At 46.4% G+C, this 20,925-nt stretch overlaps 1 protein-coding gene across 1 annotated transcript in view; it reads left to right on the forward strand.

The window, feature by feature from the left end:
* CACNA1C (calcium voltage-gated channel subunit alpha1 C) overlaps positions 1–15,618 on the forward strand; it is a 432,625-nt gene extending 417,007 nt beyond the window's left edge. The window contains 10 exon segments of the mRNA XM_032187967.1: positions 1,590–1,691; positions 3,067–3,194; positions 4,303–4,437; positions 5,443–5,795; positions 6,690–6,716; positions 8,097–8,225; positions 8,697–8,806; positions 10,607–10,710; positions 13,458–13,781; positions 13,988–15,618. Coding sequence (XP_032043858.1) covers positions 1,590–1,691; positions 3,067–3,194; positions 4,303–4,437; positions 5,443–5,795; positions 6,690–6,716; positions 8,097–8,225; positions 8,697–8,806; positions 10,607–10,710; positions 13,458–13,781; positions 13,988–14,284 — 1,709 coding nt within the window. The 3' untranslated portion in view covers positions 14,285–15,618.
* The last annotated feature ends 5,307 nt before the right edge of the window (positions 15,619–20,925 follow it).

The raw sequence follows: 20,925 nt of genomic DNA on the forward strand, positions 1-20,925 counted from the left end.
CTAGGAAGAGAACAGTGTTTCTAGCTGGGTATTATCTAGAAAGCTGATGTTTCTCATGGTATCATCTCAGATTATTGATCATGTTCTTTATGATGATCTGCAAGTTAAATGTTTTAGACCAACATTCTTTGAAATGGCAATCACGGGAAGTAAGAGGGGCAAAGAAGCTTCCCCCTGTGCAAATTGGATCCAGAGCTGGGCAGATTTTTTGTCACTGTCACCACCGATCTTCTAGTCCATGGAAGGCAACAGAGCTTGGACTAGAAGGCCTCACCTCACTAAAATTCTTTTTTAGAGCCAAAGAGGCTCTCCTGAGAAAGAAAGACCACGGCAACCCCTGTAGAACATCTTGTGTCCTATGAAACAGAGACCCAAAAAAGACTAGATTTTCTTGTTTGTCTTAGCCTCAGACTCTCAAAGTCATTGCCAGTGAACTTCTGGGAAATCATCAACCTTCCTGGGAAGCCTCAAACTGCTTGCTTTTTTTCCTCTGCAGGATCTTGTAAGTGGTTAGGGCAGAAGTTTGGAATGCACCCTCCTGAGTCATATTTCTGCCTCTGATGCTTTCCAGCTGTTTCATTCTCAGCAAGTTATTTAATGTCACTGTCTTCACTGCATCATATTAAGAGAGCTACTGTCATGCAGAGCCCTGTGCAACATATTTAGGAGCCTTAGTGCTTGGGGAGCAATAAGAAAAGTTGGAGGAACAGCACCTTTGGAGGGAGAAGATAATGGTGTAGTACACCCAGAGAGAAGAGAGCTTCAAGTATAAGGGGTTTGAATGTACATAAATCAATAAATCAAAGGTGACTAGTTTGAGAAGAAATGTACCTAGAAAGAAAGAATATAAACTGAATCTGTTTCAGTCATTCACTCTCAAAGGGAGTGGCTTAATTAATAAATACCTCAATAGCTTAGAGCCCCACAGAAGAACACGTAATGTCTAAGTTCAGATGGTTATGTGTAAGGCTTGTTATAGCCTATGCTGTTCCTGAGAGATTAAACACAAATGTCCTGGGACAGCCCTCTGTGTAAGAGGGTGAAAGCTCTGCACGTGCCTGGCATGCGTTCTCAGAGCACTGTGCAGACTTTCTCCAAGGAAGTCTCTTGGTACCATGTGAAGAGGTTGATGTATGCTGGGATGCAGGGATTGCAACAGGTAATTCCCAGGTCTTTAGATTTCTAGCTGCATCTTTGCCAACAATTATTTCTGTTCCCCAAGCAGTATTTTTCCATTAACCAACCTCTGTTCTCATCATATTTAACCTTCACTGGATCTCAATTAGAAAGCGTAAGTACTGAATGAGACTTTCACGTTTCAGGACAAAGGAGCATTGTAGTTGCCTAGTTTCTGGCTTCTGGAGACAAACAGTAACACAGTCGCCTTCCTACTCTGAGATGACTGTGCATATTTAGTTACTGTCTTTATGAGGGGACTTCAGCAATGGTCTGAGTGCCTGTTTGCCCAAAACTTTCCACTACTGCAAAAGCCCTGGTATTTCCTCCTGAGATTGCCATGCTAGACATGCGAAATTGCTCCTCTACAGGCTCTGGCTTAATTCCTGTCTCTGATGATTTTCACCCTGCAGGTAACCTGGAGCAAGCCAATGAAGAGCTTAGAGCAATAATTAAGAAAATCTGGAAGCGCACCAGCATGAAGCTGCTGGACCAGGTGGTGCCCCCCGCAGGTGGTGAGTGCAGGATCCTGTCCCAGTCTGTGAATGTCTGTCTTTTCCCCACCAGACATGTCCTACTGCACCTCGTGAACATCAAGTGGAGTACAGGGGACAGGCTTTCTTCCACAAGCTGTTGCTACCTGTTTGCCTGTCTGGATGTTTCATCAGGCTGAGATCTGGTTTTGCCTGTACAAACATGTATATCATGTTCTTACTGCTGAAAAATCAGGGGAGGAAGAAAAGGTGTTTAAATAGGAGTGAGAGATCTTCTTTCCTCAATCTCACCCCACTTCAGCTGTAGGATTTGTTCCCTTGGACACTACCTAGTGCCTTGTTGGGCGTATATGGCATATAACTCCTTTTTTTTACTCACATAACTGCTTTCTATTTGTCCAAGTAGAAATTTTGTGAGATGCTGTCTGGCAACTAGTTACACCAGTTCAGACTGGCTGAGGGTTGTCCCTTGTCTGATTGCAGTAGATTTCTATGCAGCATCCCTGGTAGGCTGTAATTACCAGGCCTGCAGGCTCCTTCTCTGCTAGGCTCCTAAGGAGCCCAGATGCATGGGCATCTAGTGGGACCTTCACTGACCTTCCAGGTGGCTCCAGGGACTGTTGCATGAAACAGCACTCGGCAGCTAGTTAACAGCCACAGCCAGATCTTGAAACCTTGCTCAGCCTCCTCTGAAGTCAGAGGACAGTATCTAATACAATTTACAGCAGGTTTGGAGGAGTGAGGAGAGTTACCTGGATAAAAGCTGAGTGCACATTTTGGCTCATCAACAGTTTGTATTGAGTGAGAATATAGCAAGGACTGAGCAATAACTGCACTTCTGGGGAGAGGTGATCACTGTGGTCCTCTCACACCCATGCTAGACACAACCAGACAGAATTTCAGTGCAGAGAAGGGTCAGATCAGGTCTGGGATGGGTGGTAAGTCAGGTGCTATTAGTGAGATCAGATTTGGAGTATGCATTACCCAAAGCTGTCACAAGAGAATGCAGCATTCATTGACCCAGACTGGGAGGCTACTGCTATAGCAAGATCACAGCACCAGAGGCTGCAAAGCTTAGAGCCATAGAGGCACTTCGCCAAAACCAAAGTGCATCCAGAGGTGCATAGCTATAGGTGTTCTCTGCCAGCAGAGCCAGTCTATCTAAATGCCAGGTGTACCTCACCTCCTGACTACTTACGGCAAGCTCTGACCGTGGAGCAATCCCTTCCTTTATTCAGCCCTGCATACTGAAGCCATAAAAAGCAGAGAAGTACTGTGGTGCCTAGGGCTTCTGCCTTTAGTTGCAAGTCTCACATTAGCAAACACACTACTTAAAACCCTTTGCTTATTTGTTTTGTTGTGTGATGTTTGTGTTTTTTTTAATACCCCTTTCCAGATGACGAGGTGACCGTCGGGAAGTTCTACGCTACTTTCCTGATTCAAGAATATTTCAGGAAGTTCAAGAAACGCAAAGAACAGGGCCTGGTGGGCAAGCCCTCCCAGCGCAATGCCCTCTCCTTACAGGTGACAGATGGGCACAGGATGGGCAGGGGTGGTACGGTTGAGGCATTTGACCCCACTTCCCTCTCAGCCATTCTGGGGGCTGCAATGGGCTACCCTCACTAGAAAGGAGCTTGTAGACTCTTTAAATTACCACATCAATCCTTTTGGATAGGTGTTTATCTAGCACGGGCCTCATCCTGTAGCTCTGGAGGTGGAAGGCACACGTGAGGTGGTCACTGTTTATCAGTCCACTGGTAATGTTTGAAATTTGGCTTTCTTTTGGAGGGCTGCTATGAAGTGTCCAGCAGACATTTTTTTTATTACTACATTCATTTGACCCTTTCTGAAGGAGTCATTATAACAGGACCAGAGAGAGCATGTTGCCAGGAGGCAAAATCAATTACAAAGCAAGAAGCATACCTGGATGCCAAGGCCATCCAGTGCCTGGGATCTGTTCATCACTGTGCTACAGGTTCACTGGTGGACTGCCAGGCTGTGTGAAAGAATAAGAAATCCCCCCTGACTGTAGGACTGTGCCATTTCTGTCCTTCAACTGTAGAGTAAGGAACAAGGGTGACTCTGGACTTGCAGCAAGCCAAGAAGTGTTGTGACACAGGCCTAAATACAGGCTGAGGTCTCCACATACCCACAGAATACCTCCCTGGAGTGGATTCCAGTCAGTGAGGGGTTTGAGGACTGTCCAGATCCAGATGCCAGAAGTTTAGCTATGAAATATGTATTTAAGATGCTGATTAAAAAGAACATATTTTTCAGAGGTGCTGAGTACATTGTTCAGCGGGAACTGTGGCTGCTCTAGGGCTTCTGGTAGTGGATCTGAGAACCCAGAGTCGAAAGCATGCAGACTTGCACGGTCAGGCCCGTGGATTTATGGCTGTGACCTGCTTTGAAAAAGCCGAGGGACTAGCAGTGAGCATTCCTGGGTTGGATTACTAAGAGTTTCTCCCTCTCTAAACTGGAGATGAAAGAGCAGAATTTGTTAGTATTTTTCTAGGAGCTGGGGATGCTATATTAAGTAGAAAGGCCCCACTGTTCTTAGCAGATTAACATCGCTTTTGTTTCTCACATAACCACTCGGAGATATGAAGCTCTATAGTTTGCTGTTTTGCAGGCTGGTTTGCGCACACTTCACGACATCGGCCCAGAGATCCGAAGGGCAATCTCAGGAGACCTGACAGCTGAAGAAGAGCTAGACAAGGCCATGAAAGAAGCTGTTTCTGCTGCCTCTGAAGATGATATTTTCCGGGTAGGTGTGGAACAAATTTATAAACTGAGGCTAGATTGGTATCTTAGCTCAAAGAGTGCTGTGTTTTTTGTATGTACTCTGTATTTCAGCTGGCTGCTCCTTTTTTTTGTAGACCCTACTGGGAAACAGACTGGTGGAGTCAGGGTGCCAGATCCTGAGAAATTACTTTTATCCCATTTTCTTCTCAATGGATGTTTGCCCTGTATTAAACCTAAACAAAATCATAATGACAATGGCCAAAGGGTCAGAAGAACTGCACAGTTAAGCCATCTTCCAGTCCACAGAGCATCAGCCAGGCAGACTTCAATTTTTTATTGAGTTCTTCTTTCAGTGGCACAAGTAGTGTCCTTTCAAAATGTACCCCAGAGCCCAATAGAGACCCTGTGGTCCTGGAGGAAATTTCCAGGGCAATTGCCTAAATCTTCCCTTTCTTATTTCATTTCTGTTCCTTCTAATTGTATCCTCTGGTAATATTTCTTCTCCTTTGGCATTTCTCTCCTTCAAATCATTTACAGAAAGATGCTGTCTGTCCCTCTCATAACTCATCATCCAAACAGTAGATAACTGGCTCATTAAATCTTTCTTCATTTGTTCCTCCAGGTGATTAATAGCTTCTGGTGCTCTTCTCAAATTCCTTCTTATGTAAAGATATTGTTTTGCAACTGCACTGTGAATACCAGAGAGCAGTAACCTAGTTCTTGCCACCTTACCCAGTCATACCCTCCCAGGACTGGTGGTATTTGGACACCTTTGTCTCACCTATCCACTTGTTCATTTCTTTAAGGCCAGTCCTTTGAAATGTCTTAGAAAGATGAAGCTTTCACAGCCTGCCTGTACCTAGTCTCTCTGACAGAGAAGTCTATGCATTTTCTGGCAGAGAGAGCACCAGTCCGTAGTGCACACTTTTGTTTCTCACATTTTCCTTCCCTCAACAGTCTTGACAGGGAACACCACACGTACCTTTTTACTGACAAAGGGAAAAAATTGTTTGTGTTTCTCTGACAGAGAGCTGGAGGCCTGTTTGGAAACCATGTCAGCTACTACCAAAGTGATGGCAGGAGTGCATTCCCCCAGACATTCACCACCCAACGACCTCTGCACATCAATAAGTCCGGCAACAACCAGGGAGACACCGAGTCTCCATCTCACGAGAAGCTGGTAGACTCCACCTTCACACCCAGCAGCTACTCATCTTCAGGCTCCAATGCCAACATCAACAATGCCAACAACACTGCCCTGTGCCGCTTCCCCAGCCCGCCCAGCTACCCCAGCACCGTCAGCACAGTGGAAGGCCATGGGGCCCCATTGTCACCCACCATCCGTGTGCAGGAAGCTCCTTGGAAACTACCATCCAAAAGGTAAGCTGCACAGCAGGGCATGGGCTGAGGGACCGGGGAGGGGAACGTGCACGCAAACACCAAAGCACTGCTGCCTAGCTAAAGTCACCCACCAGATATTGCCCTGCCTGCAGCCTGGACCGAGCCTTTTGGTTCTCCACTTGTGCCAAAGCCCACGGTGTGGCAGATATGCATCCACTGACCACGGCAAAGAAGCAGCACCCTCACAGACCAGCATACATGATTTCTTTGGGCTTTATCGTGAAGAAACCTTTATAAGGGTTAAAGGGAGCCTTATTTACCCACTCTTAACCACAGGTTTTATCAACTGGTAATTGAAAGGGAAAGCAACTGCATTTCACCTCTTAAGAGCCCAGCTGAGAGTTCTGTGGAAGTCAGCGTTTTTCAGTTAGTGCGTCACATCCATAAGGAGGTCACATAAGGCTTTCTGGGAGAAGGGGGGCAAGGCTGTCAGACACGCAATACCACGTAAAGCAAAGAAAATCCCCTTCTCTTGACATCCTTCAGGCTGTCTGCACATAGGTGACTAATACAAGAGGAATATCACTTTTATCAGTGCGATGTTTTTTAACCCTTTCAGTAAAAGCAGGATTGAGCTGTAAATTTATTTTCAATGGAGACAGTGAGCAATGTGAAAAGGTGGAGAAATGCTGCTCCAGGATAGGAAAGAATATGGCAGTTAGACAGAGGAAATTCAGTGGGTGCAGTACACATCACCCAAGTAAACAAACCAATAGCTTTTTTATTTCCTGCCGTCCTTAGGGAGGCCACAGGAATTGCTGATAACACACTGTGTTATCTTCTGTCCCCCACATGCTGATTCGTGCTGTTGTGACACTGTTAACATGGTGTTCTTTTCTCTCCTTGCTTCCTTGGGCACCTACCTCGAATTAGGACGCATTACTACGAAACACTGGGACGGTATGTGTTCTCTCTCCTGCTCTAACACTCTCTGGGTGTAGACCCATTGTTCGTCCCATTGAAAGTCCAAATCCTGATTCATGCTGAAGATAAGCTCTTCTTTTTGGTGTCAGTAAGCTGGAAAAGAGTTTTAATGATTGCCGTGACATCTCCAGGACATGCTCCCAAATTAGGGCTTTTCTGCCCATTGGCAGATAGCAATGCACAGACTGTTTCTAGCTGGTTTCTTGATTTGTGTAGTTTTTTTAGAGTTCCTATCTGGGCTCACACATCTAGACACTCTTTGGTCACAGAGCAGAGCAGTATACCCTGGCATGCTCACAGAAAAAAATGTTTTGGCTAAACGCAGATTGTTGAAAAGGGGGAGCTGCCATGTAGTGAGTTCTCCACCATGCAGCTTAGCAGTTTTACTGGTCTCCCATCTCAGCAGGAAGGTCACTCCAGCACTGTCCTTCAGATTGTTTTGTACTATGCATATACACACTTCTCCTGGTGCTTTATGCCTGAAACAAATGAGAAAATAATGTTTCCTATCAAGTCCCTGAAAGATTTAAAAACATAAAAACAAATCTCTGTCACACTGCTTTCTTCTGTGGAATGCAAGTAGCAAACTGACTCTAATATCTCTATGTCAGTATTTCAAAGATTCATGCTACCTTCAGTTTTTACTTTACTTCTCAGAAAATAGACTCAGAATGAAGTGAATTCTGAGGGCTGAGACTTGAACCAGAAGGACAAGGAGAAGACAAGCAGGGAAATAAGGGCTGTCATGCCTAAGAGCTTGAACAGATCCTGCTGAATGAAGCAGAAGCACCCTTCAGTTATTGATGAGAAAAAAGGGACCAGAGGTGGAAAACACAGGAAGGAATGAACAGAAATGAGAGCATGAACAAGAAACAGAAGGGAAAGATGGTGCAAAATAAAGGATTTGGGAGGCAGAGGCTGTGCTACACAGAGCTGAGAGGGTACTATCAGTGTCATGGAAGCTTCTCTTTGAAATCTGTAACCAAGGCTTTTGCAACAAGAAAAAAACAGATGCATTTCTAAGAGCCCATCTTAGGTTTTACAAGTTCACAACTTTGGGAAAGTTGGCACTGTGATGTGCACATTTATAGAGTCCATATAGTCACAAATGACAGTAATACATCTATGTTTCCAGTATTTTTCAACATTGTTAAGAAACTTCCTTTGAAAGAGGGCACAGACAGTGGTTGTTGCTTTTGTATTTGTGAATTCTGCAGTTTTGTTCAGTCATTGATTTTTCTATGATAGCTCTTCAACATTATAATAAACCAAGACAGATGGAGCCTGTCATTCTTGTCTCTATAACAGATTTTCTTTACCATCTCTGTATTTTGACTTGTCTTTTTTGCTCATTAGCTCCAGTTCCAGAGACAGCCAGCTGGCAATTGTTTGCCAAGAGGAAGTGTCTCAGGATGAGACTTATGATGAAAATTTGAATGAAGACATTGAGTACTGTAGTGAACCAAGTCTGCTCTCTACTGAAATGTGAGCTTTGCAGCTTTAGTCAAGGTGTTTGGGTGGTTCTTGAGTTAAGGGGGGGAGGTGGGAAGAAGTGACATTTCTCTGCAAAAATTTCAATTTACGGGATAAGGCCAGAAGATTTTAGTCAGACAACTCAAATATCAGATGATAATGGGAAAAATAAATAAATAAATAAATAAAGCAGCAGTTCAGCCCTAAGGGGAAAAAAAATTGAAAGGGAGATCCTTTGCCTAGGATTTTGCTTCTCTGAATGATGCATCTGGATGTGCAGCTCCCACCCCACATTCACTTTCACTGCCTTGTGTTCCCAGATCTCCTGTCTCATGGTCTCAGTTGCTTCTCCTGGACCCCTTAGCAAGCTCAGTGGCTGCATCCGTTTGATAGCATGATCTTCCTGGCTTTCCTGCTGGAAGAGGGGTTATTCTGTCTGACACGAGCTGCTTTTCTAGAATCCCTGTGTTCTCTCCTTTGCAGGCTTTCATACCAAGACGATGAAAACAGACAACTTACTCCACCAGAAAACAACAAAGCAGAGGACACCCGACACTCTCCAAAGAAAGGGTTTCTGTGCTCCTCAGCACTAGGTAATGTCCCAGTGTGACATGTGGGCTGTGTTTTCCTCTGCCTTGACTGAGTTCTCACATCCTGCTGGAGAAATCCCAGTGTGTGTGGGCCTGGGTGTTGGTGCTCTCTGCATTTAGCTCATGAAACCAGGAATCCCATGGTGTGCGTGCAACCCTGATCAGGCAGGTGACTCTACTGACTTTATGCTCAGTCAGTAGATGAATCTGTGGCTGTTTGGATAATCCCTGGTTGTTTGGATAGTCCATGTGATCTGTTTGATTAAGGCTGCGTGTTGATTAAAGGAGTTTATTAGAGCGCTGTAGGCTCTCCAAACAATCACCAGGGAGTCACTGTATTGACTAGCCTTGGGTATATGGTGTTCTGTTCTGTGTGTGTTCAGCGGGGAAAAAGGAGAGGTTGTTTCTTTTGTCTGCTACAAGGAAAACAGTGAATTTCAGATTAAGCTAACACAATGCAAATTTGCTTTCTGCTCTGATTGTACCTGGAGATTTTCAAGTGTTTCAAGAGAGCAAGTATGCTCATGTGGAAACCATGAATTACAAGATTTTACAAAGGTATCAGGATAAACTTTTCATCCTTTTTCCCATGGGGAAAAAAAAAAAAAAAAAAAAAAAAAAAAAAAAAGAGACATTTGGAGGAAAAGATAAAAAGAATCCTGAATCCTGTAAGGATTCTTTTAAGAAAAAGCATCCTATAAGGTGTTGATTTTCACAAAATAAACAGCGACAGTCTATGTAGTGTATTGTTTAAAGTGAGACTTGACTTAAAACCTCTTAAATCCTCTTCAAGATGCTTATACAATTGAGTATGTAGGCTCTTATACAACTGAGTATATATGCTCTGTAGCAGATACTTCCTCCATTCCCTGAGAGGCCCTTTTCTCAACAAATCAATAATATACCTACTATTTTCAGAATTTGAATTTCTTTTCTTACTTTACAAGAATGTCAATGGGATCAAGGAGTAGAAAAAAATATTTTAGTGTGCCATGCAGCTCTATCTTTAATAATGTGTTTATTTGCCATTCTTCAGAAGAAAAGCCTGTGCAATTTTTCATAAATATACTTTGCAGTCCTTTTAAATTCCTTTATAAAGAGTACACTTCTCATAATTACAGAAGTTTAATTTCATACCAAGCAATGTGGATATTTCAATAGCTCCTCCCAATTATTATTTTTTTTAAATGACTTTTTTGCTTCCATTTCCAAAGTTCTAAAAGCACCACATCTGTACATACTCAAGCCTCCATTCACCAATGAATAATTCACTTCCACCTGATCCTGGTACAGACACAGCCTCAAAAACTGTGGTATGTCTGGCAGTTAAGGGCCCAGAACACATGCAGGTGGGAGGCTAAAGTCACCTGAGCAACCCAACATCTCCTCCTGCATGTTGGGCACAGCCAGGTACAGTGACAGAACCTCGGTTGCCCTATCAGCCCTGCCAAGGGCTTTACCTGAACCAGAAAGGTTTGAGAACACTTTCACTGCTTAGGAGGGAAGTCAGCTGCACAGTACCTGCTAGGTCCATTTTTTAAGGGAGAAAAATAAAAATCATCACCCAGAGCTTTATCTTGCAACTTGCTTGGAGGATAGTGTCGGTTAGTCCATGATGCTCGCATTTGTTTTGCAAATACAAGTACTTTGGAAGAGGCAAGGTGTCAAGGGGAAGCAGACAGCGCTTAAAATGTGGGCGTCTTTGCTGTCTCTCCAGCAGGACTGCACCAAATGAAATTGAACTCAGATTACCTGTAGTGTAGTATAAGTGATGGACACAGTTGTTTGTGTTTGTTTTTTCAGGTCGAAGAGCATCTTTTCACTTAGAGTGTCTGAAAAGACAGAAAAACCAGGGTGTAGACGTCTCGCAGAAGACAGTTCTGCCTTTACATCTGGTACATCATCAGGTAAGCATTAACAACATCAAAGGGCCCAGCAAGGCAAGTGAGAATCTACTGTCTGCCCTCCCATTTCATCCCAGACAACCTTGAGATGCCATCTGAGATAGCTTCTCACCCATATCAAAGGTCCAGTTTTTAGAAACTGTATTTGCCATCACACTCACTCCTGATTTCAGGATTTTTATTGTTCCCAGAAGAATGCTACAGGGACATGTCCTTTGGAGTTATCGTTACCTGATGTCCATGAAAGAGAAAAATAAAAACCTATCTATAGGATAAAAATAACCACCCAAATTGCACTCTGAAGTGCAATTACACTGGCTTTGATGGTAGTACACATATGAATAAAATGTGCAGGGTCTACTTTTATATTAATTGGACGTAGTCAGTAATGGCAATTAATCATTTAAAAAATAGCTGATTACATGTAATTAATCAGCCTCTTAAATCCTTTATAACTGCATCTAGCAGCCTACCAAATGTGTGCTTTGGCACGTATCTAGATGATTAACCAGATGTCATAGTCCAAAGTAGATTTATGTCTTTTATTTGGATGGCACCACTGTCACCATAAAAGAAACGGGTGCTGTGGCAACCAGTCCTGCAGCATGGGGCATCCTGCTCCGTGCAGTTCCCCAGGGCAGGGCAGGACAGGGGCACAGGGGCAGAAAGTGCCACAGGGCAGGGGTGGTAGGAGTGAGAAGTCATAGCAGCTGGAGGAGTGAGAGATGAGCATGGCTGAGACTCTCTGTGTTTTCTCACCTCCATTCCCAGCAACAGCAGCCAGTTATGCTGTAAGGACCAAGCTCCAGAAAGCAATGATCCACAGGGAGCTACAGCTGTGGCAGGGACAAGCAGTGAATGTATTGGGGCACGGGGCTGTGAACAGCTTCCCACCCTCCCCATAGCACTAATGGCCCTCCTGAGACCTCCTGCCTTCCCACAGCAGTGCAGATAGAGGGGACACATGCCTCCTATCCTCTCAGCCCACCCAGCTGGCAGACTCACCTTCTTCCAACCTGTACAAAGAGGATGGAGCTGCTTCACCCTTCCTCATCCCACTGTGCAGCCCCAAACCTAGAGTTACGGGGCTCTACCCACCCCAGCATCACTGAGCTGGACTGCAGGGTTACCCTGAAGTAGGCACCTGGCCTCTGGTCGGCAACACCCAGCAGTGTCAGTCCATTTAAAAAATCATCAGCCTACAACACTGCTTCAAATGAGGACACGAAGCAGAAAGGTTGCCTCTGCTAAGCACAGTGGATTCAGTTGCTCAGGAGAGCTTGAAGGGGTATACTCATGAAATACTCATACATAATGGTATGTAAATATATGCAGCTGAAGCTTGAAGCAATATCTACGAGCTTCTTTCAGCCTCCTCAGTACTTTACATTTGGGATAAACACCTTGTATGTATTTCTCCCAACAAGCTGAAAAACTGGTTCAGTTATCCTACCTGACAGATCTAAGGCTCTCCTTGAAGTCCCAGCAGTTTAAGGGATGTGCTGAGGCCATCATAGCCTGCAGTGTGTGACTTATATAGATTAATTTTTAAGGGCTTTCTTCATCATTGAAATTTGGTAGGAGTCTGACACCTAATTCCTGAAAAAATGTTGGTGAACCTTGTTGGTGACCAACAGCTGATTCTTTTGTTCACCTGTCGCTGAAATTATTAGCACAGCATGCTGATAGCAGTTGTCCAGAATTTCAGTGGCAGATGGATTGAGCTTCACTGAACTTCAGGTATCTAAAAGTTAGCTGCCTAGTTCAACTGGTCAGCTCAGTCCCACTGTGGTCAACAGGGAAATAGCATCTCCAAAAGGCAAGTGTGAGTCTTGTCAAAGTCTTATCCTCCAGAGAGCATTTTCAAGTATCCAAAAGAGGCCAGAGGCTTGCTGGTATCCCTCTGCACAGTTAGCTGAGACTACACATAGAGCTTGTAGATAGCTGAAGCTGGAGGAGACAACCAAACCCAAACAAGACGATTCTCTGCAACACATCCACATACTTTTGTGTTTTCTGTGCCTTTATTTCTTTGCTCATATCAGACAGTCGTGAGCTGTGTGAGATGAGCTCCCAACTCTGATGGCTTTGCTTACAGAATGAGGCAGCAGTTGCCATGAATGAGGCATCCGATCAGCCCTGTGCAGTAAGGGGCTTCTTGAGAAATTCATGTTATCAAAGGAGGCTGGATGACTCAGAGGCTGTGTGCATGATTTTGGGAAGGAGTGGATGGCTTAAAGCATAGTCATCAGATATTGATCCTCCCACCAACAGCAGATGCCTTAAAATCCAGTGGTGGATTTGCAGTTATCAGCAACTGCAGACACATCTAAAATTCACATCTGGTGTCCGTTCAGGTTCTACAGCAGATACTTAGAGAAAACAGCAATTGGCAGTAAGAGCTAGCGGCATAGATGGTGGCAGGGGTGGGAGAAGGAGTCCTTTGGATGGCTGTGGCACTGGGGGAGAGGCGATGTTTCTGGCAGGGCCGTGGGGAGCGGGGCTGCATCCGTCCTGCCAGTGGCACCAGGGCTGAAGAAGTTCAGCCCTGAGAGTTTCCAGCCTGGTGCTTGGCACAAGTGCAGGCTATACTGTGTAAGGGCAGGCTTGCGAAATGAGTTCACAGGAAACATCCAAGGCATGCCGGGAGCTGTTTCCCAGGCCTCGAGGCCCTCCAGGCCTTTCTCGGGTCATTTCTCCATCACCTTGGGGTTCCGTCCCTCACGCACATCTCTCCCCTGTGTCCACAGGCGCTAGCGGTGGCCGGCCTGAGCCCCCTCCTGCAGCGAAGCCATTCCCCCACCACGTTCTCCCGGCTGTGCGCAACGCCGCCCGCTACGCCCTGCAGCCGCGGCTGGCCGCAGCAGGCCATCCCCACGCTGCGTCTCGAGGGGGCAGAGTCCAGCGAGAAGCTCAACAGCAGCTTCCCGTCCGTGCACTGCAGCTCCGGCTTCCCCGAAAGCACCGGCTGCAGCAGCCCGAGGAGAGCCAGGCCGGTCTCCCTCACCGTCCCCAGCCAGAGCGCAGGGAGCAGCAGGCAGTTTCACGGCAGCGCCGGCAGCCTGGTGGAAGCGGTAAGGCCACAGCGGCAGAAGGGATGTGGGCAGCGTGGGGGGAAGCCCCCTCAGTACAGGGGTCTGCAGGGTGGCTGGGAGGAGGAGGAGGAGGAGGAGAACCACCAGGGATAACACGGAGGGTCGCACGCGATGGGGGCGCGACGGGGCCGGTGGTGCATGGTGCTAACACATCTTTGTCTCTGGTTCCCCGCCTCCTTTTGAAGGTCTTGATTTCGGAAGGACTGATGCAGTTTGCTCAAGATCCAAAGTTCATTGAGGTCACAACCCAGGAGCTCGCAGACGCCTGCGACATGACGATAGAAGAGATGGAAAATGCAGCAGACAACATTCTCAATGGTAACAGCAAGCAGAGCCCCAATGGCAACCTCTTGCCTTTTGTTAACTGCAGGGACGCAGGGCAGGACAGTGCAGGCGAGGAAGAGGAAGAGGTGCAGAGCCCGGATTGTAGAAAAAGTCAGGAGGAGCTCAAGGACAGCAGGATTTATATCAGCAGCCTGTAGTTGCCAGGGCTGGAAGCGATGCTGGTTTTTTATTTGTTTCAATGTTCCTAATGGGTTTGTTTCAGAAGTGCCTCACTGTTCTCGTGACCTGGAGTAACCGGAACAGCGTTCTTCATTCATTTCTGTTGGGACGAGTCGCGGAGTTGGGTGGTGTCAGAGAGCTTTGCAGGAGCGGATATATCCCCGGCACGTGGCCGTGAAGGAAGAGCCAGGAGGAGGAGGAGGAGGAGGAGGAGAGGCAGCTCCCCTTTTCCCAGTCCCTGCCGCAGGACCGCCGCCTGCCCGCAGGCTGGCAGGACGCCGCCCCACGCCTGTACAGCTCCTTCGCACGCCCCGCGCCCGCCCCGCGCACGGACTCCCAAGCCGCGCCCTCCGCCGGCTTGTGTTATTTAAACCGGGTTGGGTTGGGTTTGGTTTGGTTTTTCTTTCTCCATTGGCATTCGGTAGAAGTATAAGGATAGCTGCGTTTTACCAACCATTATGTACACCGGGAGTTTGTAACTTGATTTGCTCGCGAGCGGCAGCTCCTTTTTTTGTTGTTGTTTTGTAATTTAACGGCAGTAGGCAATGCACTTGAAGTAGTCTTGCACATCCGAGTGGTCGGTTTGGGTTCCTCTGAGTGCCACACGTAGTGGCTGTGAGCGTGGGAGCGGTGCCGAGTGAGCGTGCACACGTGTGTGTAAGGTCGGGCCGTTCTCCGCATCCCGGCCTGGGCCGTGGGACATCCCTACCCAGGGCCATCCGGATGCAAAAACGAGCCCACTGTCTGTGCTTTGAAAGGGGAATCAGTAACTCTTTGCATTTTCTGTTCCACAAGATATGCAAAAACAATGCAATAATGTTAATTTTAAAAATACAATTGTAAGTCGTGTTGGCATTAAAACTGTATAGACATAAAAATTACGGGGGCGGGGGGGACAAAAAAAAACAAACAGAAGGCGTTACGCTTCGATATATTCCGTGTGATGTTTTATTGCATTGATAATGTTTCTGTTGAAGAAACCGTTATACTTGAATTCAGGTCAGTTTCAGTATTTTTCAAATATTTTTTTAAAATGAATTGCAATTGTGCCAAGCAAATATAATGAATCGAATTAAGTTTGTTTAAAAAGACAACAAAAACCAGAATCACTTCTTGTATATTTTGCTGCATGTCAAGTGAATCATTTCGTATTTGGAATGTGCCAAGCTTTACCTTTGAACTTTTAAGTGCTTTTCTACGTGTGGTTGGGGAAAAGGGGTACTATTTTTTTTTCCTTTTTTAATTTGTACAATGAACAAAGTGTACCTGGTGTAAGTAACTATTCTGCAATCCACTGACAGGTTGAACGTTACTGATTTTGCATATCTTGTGTTCATTATCCTTCCTCCTCACCCCCTTTAAACATGCACGATGACTTTACTGGTAGAGAATCTTTCTTCCCGAGACCGGGACATTTTATTCAGGCTTTGTCCTCTTTCCTATTGCTCAGTCTCTCTAAAGGTCTCTTCCCACTAGAGGGTGGCAAGATCCCCAAGCCCGTTTGGCAGATCCATCCTGCACGTTCAGCTGGCACCAGCAATTCAGGGAGCGGGGAAAAATGCCTGCTTTCAAATTGCTGTTATTAAATAGCTCATCCTGATGGACTAGAACAGGATCCTGGGATAAGCAAATGCAAAAAGCAGAACCGTTAGCAAAATAAAATTACCTAATTCTGGACTGAAAGCCCAGGGAAAGTGAGGGAGGGAGCTCTGGATTGTTGCTTAGGAAAATGGCCGACCTCAGGTCAAGACGCAGATGTGAAATGACTTTTTTGTGGTCCCAGTCCCTCTTCCCAGACCCTAGCCCACAGGCCAGGCTCCAAGTCACAAAACATCTGATGGCATGGCGTGTCCCAGACGTATTTCCCCACCACTAAGCGTGAACCTCTGCTGATTTTCCTCACGCTGGTGCATGGCCCTAACCAGTGGCAGAGGCTGAAAAACAGAGAGCTATTATTAGATTTTATGTGGCTGATTTCTGTCTAGACTACTGCTGTTTTTTCTCCCTTTTCAGGTTGTTTCACAAACTTGCAGATCAATGCTGAGTTAGGAGGTGTGATCTGACTCAGAGCTAAACTTTCGTTCCAATCTTGAGCTTCACAGATGTGTGAGAACATCATTTGTTACATATGCTGATTACGTTATTTTTGTAATGCCCTTGGGTTTATTTCTTGATTCCGTTGGGGTCATAAAGCAGAAATAGTGAAACATATTTTTGACAGTGTGCTTTTTTCCGTGTTACTTTGATCTGGCCAGTAGCAGCTCAAGATACCTCGCAAACAAAACCTTGTAAACTAGGGAAAGATGAATCCATTTAAACAATGTGGCATCAAAGTCCTAATCCAAGACTTCCCTGGAGAAAGCAACCACCTGATGTCAGTCTGTCTCTTTTCTTTTCCATCCCTCTGAGAGCTGGCTGTTGGTAGTGCTGCAGTGCTCCAAAGCTAGCATGGCAGGAAATAATGCTGTGCCTGGCTGTGCCTGAAAAGGGAAGCAGTGTAAGGGCTCCTTTCTCATTTTCTTCCACTATAAAGCCCCCCGGACCCTTCCAGGAGAAGGCAGAGGTGCTCTTCCACCTGATGAACAAAGTACAGATCTAGATTAGCAAAGGCAATGGGTGTTCTGGGTGTTTGATGGTGCGTGTCGCCTTTTAGGATTTTTCCTTAAAAAAAGGAAGGAAAAGGGTGGAAAGGATCACACCCCGCACATTCCCCATGAAAGCTGCAACTCCCTCAGGGATGAGAGCCAGTGGTGGCTGGGGACAATCCCCACTCCACTGGAGGATCGCTTGGGCCCTGCAGTGGGGAAAACCGGGCTAGCTGAGCGTGCCGACGCCTTGTGGGTCTGAGGGATGGGTGTTAAATTCAGCAATTGCTGGTGCCAGCCGTGCAAATTCCTCTTTCCGGGGAGGGTGGCTTTTGTTTGCTTGTTTGTTTTTGTTTTCCGTTTGAGGTACTTCCAACGTGCACGTTGTGACAGGCCTGAGCAAAGAGCTACTGCCTCCTGTAGGTGAGGTGGAGTCTGGGGACGGTGGGAAGGCCGGGGGGCAGGTGCAGCTCCTGGAGTGTCCTTCCTTTCCCCGTGCCTGGGAGCCGACGGTGGGTTCGGTCACTGTACTGTGGAGGAACCGGTGGCCGAGGAGCGGCATGGAAGGAAAGGAAAGAACGGGGAAAATGATCTGCTGTTTGTCACTGAGCATCTCTGACTTGCAAGAGTACACTGCAGACTAAAGACGTTTCTTACAAAACAACAAACCTCCTCCCTTTATCACTCCTGCTCATTATTCCAGGCAGTACTGGGCCAGCCACACCGGGTGCATTTCTTTTTTCTTCCTTATTCTGTGTGGCTGATGCGATGGAGAAGGAAGTGGAACTCACGGTCCGGAGCTGGAGTTTCATTATCCACAGACCTTTTCTGCATCATCTGCCTCTTTCAGCTGGACACACGAATGATGATGGTTTCAATGCTGCTGCTGCTGCTACTGCAGGGGTCCAACCTGGTTTGTCACCCTGCCCACCACACCCCAGCACAGAGGGACAGCCAGAGAGGCGCCATGTACAGAATCGCATCTATTTCTGCTTTGTTTTCTGACTCAGAACCCTGCCCCCGATGACTATGACAACGATGACGAAAACAACAACAACAAAAAAAGGGCAAATGCATTTTTTACATTTCTTGATAATTTCCAAAGCAATGTATCATTGCTTTCTTTAGACTGACGCCAATATAACAGTTGTATGGGTCTCAGCCAGGCTCCTGTGTCTTTTCTGCCTGATAGTTTCAGATCGCTGTATGAAATGTATGCACGTTTGCACACAGACACAACCGCACGAGGTGGCAGCACCACGAGCCCATGGGGTTGTTGCCCTGTGCCGTAGATGAAGTTGGAGGCCTTGCTTCGTACGTCTAGATGAGAAACCCCAACTGGCGAGCTGAAGTGAGGCAGCCCCCCTGGGACAGAACTGAGCATCCTGAGATACACGCACGGTCCCGGTGGGACTGTCTTGGTGGCAGGGGCAGGGGGGGGAGAGGAAACACTGAATGGGAAAGCTGGAGCTCAACAAAGTTGTTGAAATAAGTAGAATCCAGTCGGGGGCTTCTGGCAGCGGTGAGATTTTGTTAGTTCTGACAATGAAATTTGTAGTGCGTGTGAGGAAAATACGCCTGGTCATCAGAAGCCCCAGTTCCCACCTTGCTAACACAAGGATAGAGTGCACTAGTGGCCAGGGAAGTTTTGTCAGTGTAAAGAATGTGGAAAACAGAACTAGGCCCAGAAAAAAAAAAAAAAAAAAAAAAAAAAAAAAAAAAAAAAGATTATATTTTTCTTGCATTTATTTTCTTCTCCAAAGAAGACTAAGAAATATAAATTTAAATAGCTGCACAGGGTTTATTTTCTCTTCTTTTGAATGTTGCAAAGTTCTTAAAGTGTTATTCTGGGTTTGCAAGCCCGGGGCCCAAGAGGTTTCCGATGGGTTCTCAGTCTGCTCTCTGTTGAGCTTTGCTCTCTGTTGCTGCTTTGCTTCTGGACAGCTGAAACCACTGTGGCCTCGCTGCTACAGCACCTGAGATGGGGTGGGTGAGGGCAGAAGCACAGCAGAGGTAGATGTCCTGTACTGAAAACACACTGGGCTCCAATTGTTTTCAGAGGAGTAGCATCACACTGGAATGGGGAACAAAATAAAAAATAAAAATAAATATATATATATATATATATTAAAAAGCTCTTCTGAGATAGAATTTAGTGTTCTAGTTCAATCCTCCATTCTTCCCCTACCCCCTATGGGGAACTTGACTTAACTGTTAACACTTGAGCATAAAAAACAGGCCTTCTTTAGGGGCATGGGGCTTGATTCGGTTGCCTAACTGTGCATCTCCTGCCATTTGAGGTACCCTACAGTGTTCTGCCTGGCCTGCAGCCGCAGGTCCAGAAGGATGCAGCTCTTCCCCGGGGCTGGTGTCTCGTCTACCAGCCCCACACGTGTGGCACAGACCTCAGGCAGCAGGGGACAATTAGACAACTCAACCAAGTCCCTTTCCAAAGGGCTAATTGAGAGGAGCAGCACCGATGGCTGAAGTAATAAGGGAATCTTCTCTAGCATTACCAAGGGCTTAGCGAGGCGTGATCAGGAGCCCACCCCCACACCCCCATGCCGCTGTTCTCCTGCACCACGTCGTGTGGGTAACCTCTGCAGCCCGGCCCTTGCATCCAGGGGCTGGGGCCTGCACCCCGAGCCCCGCAGAGCTGTGGTGAGCCCAGGCGTGGTTAAACCCCACCACAGATATATTTTTTTTCTGCCAGTGTTCACACAGCCCCTTTCCAAAGCATTTTCCTGTTCAAGACAGACCCACAAGCTCAGACACCGTTCATTAGCCTCATTGTGGTGAAATGCCTGCGTTTTTCCGTTCCGTTTTGCATTTTGTCCAGTCAGGCAAAAAGCGAGTTCTTCCCCAAACGGGCTGTAATGCTTGTAATATTTTAAGTATCCTAGGCCAGTCCGCTCCCATCTCAAGCAGGTAGACTGGCAGCCAATACTACCTAAACATCATCAGCTTCACGATCGCTCACAGGAGTGGTTGGTTCAGGATTCTTCAGTCTTGACAGTTTGAATGTGGGAAGATTTCAGAGGAGGAGGAGGAGTGGGATTGTAAATATCTCTGACAAACATTGCTGCATCACACACAAAAAGAGGGGGGAGATACTTTTAAAACTGCCTTAAAAATCAATTCCGAATGATGGAGTCTCCCTCCAAACGATTGCCAACCGGCAGATCAAGGGATAAGGCGCTTTGGGTGAATTCTGGCAAGAAGTGGTTGGAATCTGGTCCAAGTTTGGAAGTGAAAATGTAATTTAGGAGCTGATCTCTCGCTCAGTCTGACTTCACATCCGCACCAATGACTGAGCACTGCAGGATCAAAGCTGTTTAAGGCATGGGGGGTGCTGTGTCCAGCCTTTATCTGTATGGCATGGGTCTGGCCCAGCAAGATACTGCACACCTGCGTTTCCCAGAGACTTCAGGGAAGATGGGGTTCCTCAGCACCTCTTCAGTTCAGGCCCTGGAGCATCATTTCCTGCTCTGATCATCAGCTATAACTGTTGATAAATATAAGTGTTTTGCCTTCATTTGAATTGCCCAGAGCTGTAAAATGACCTCTCAAGTATAAAGCAGTCCAGATATAAACCTCCTCTCCCACTCTTCCCTACGCCCCCTGCCCACCCCAGTCCTCCCTTGCACCTCCACCCGAGCCCCTTCCTCTCTCAAGTCTTTACCTCCTTCCACAGTTTTATATCTAGTTTTCATGAACCCACAGAAATGCTTTTGTAAATAATGCTGTACAGTTTGTAACCGTCATGTAAGCCTGTCATCAGTGCCAGAGTCCGTCTTGCCCTCTCGCACGTTTTAAAGTCAACAGAGGAGAAAGTTCGAGCGCATGGCCCGCGAGCGAGCTATGGGGGTCATCTCTGTGCGGGACAAATGTATATTCCTGTAAGATTGCATTTTTATCTAAGGAATGATGTTATTTTAAAATTGCTAATAAATTTCTAAACAATGTCCAGGTTTGTTTAATATTGTAAGCGGTGTCAGAGCTCCTTTGGCGGTGTCCTGCAGCCCCTCCTTTCC

The sequence above is a fragment of the Aythya fuligula genome, chromosome 1, assembly GCF_009819795.1.
Source record: "Aythya fuligula isolate bAytFul2 chromosome 1, bAytFul2.pri, whole genome shotgun sequence".
In the NCBI taxonomy this organism is placed as follows: Eukaryota; Metazoa; Chordata; class Aves; order Anseriformes; family Anatidae; genus Aythya; species Aythya fuligula.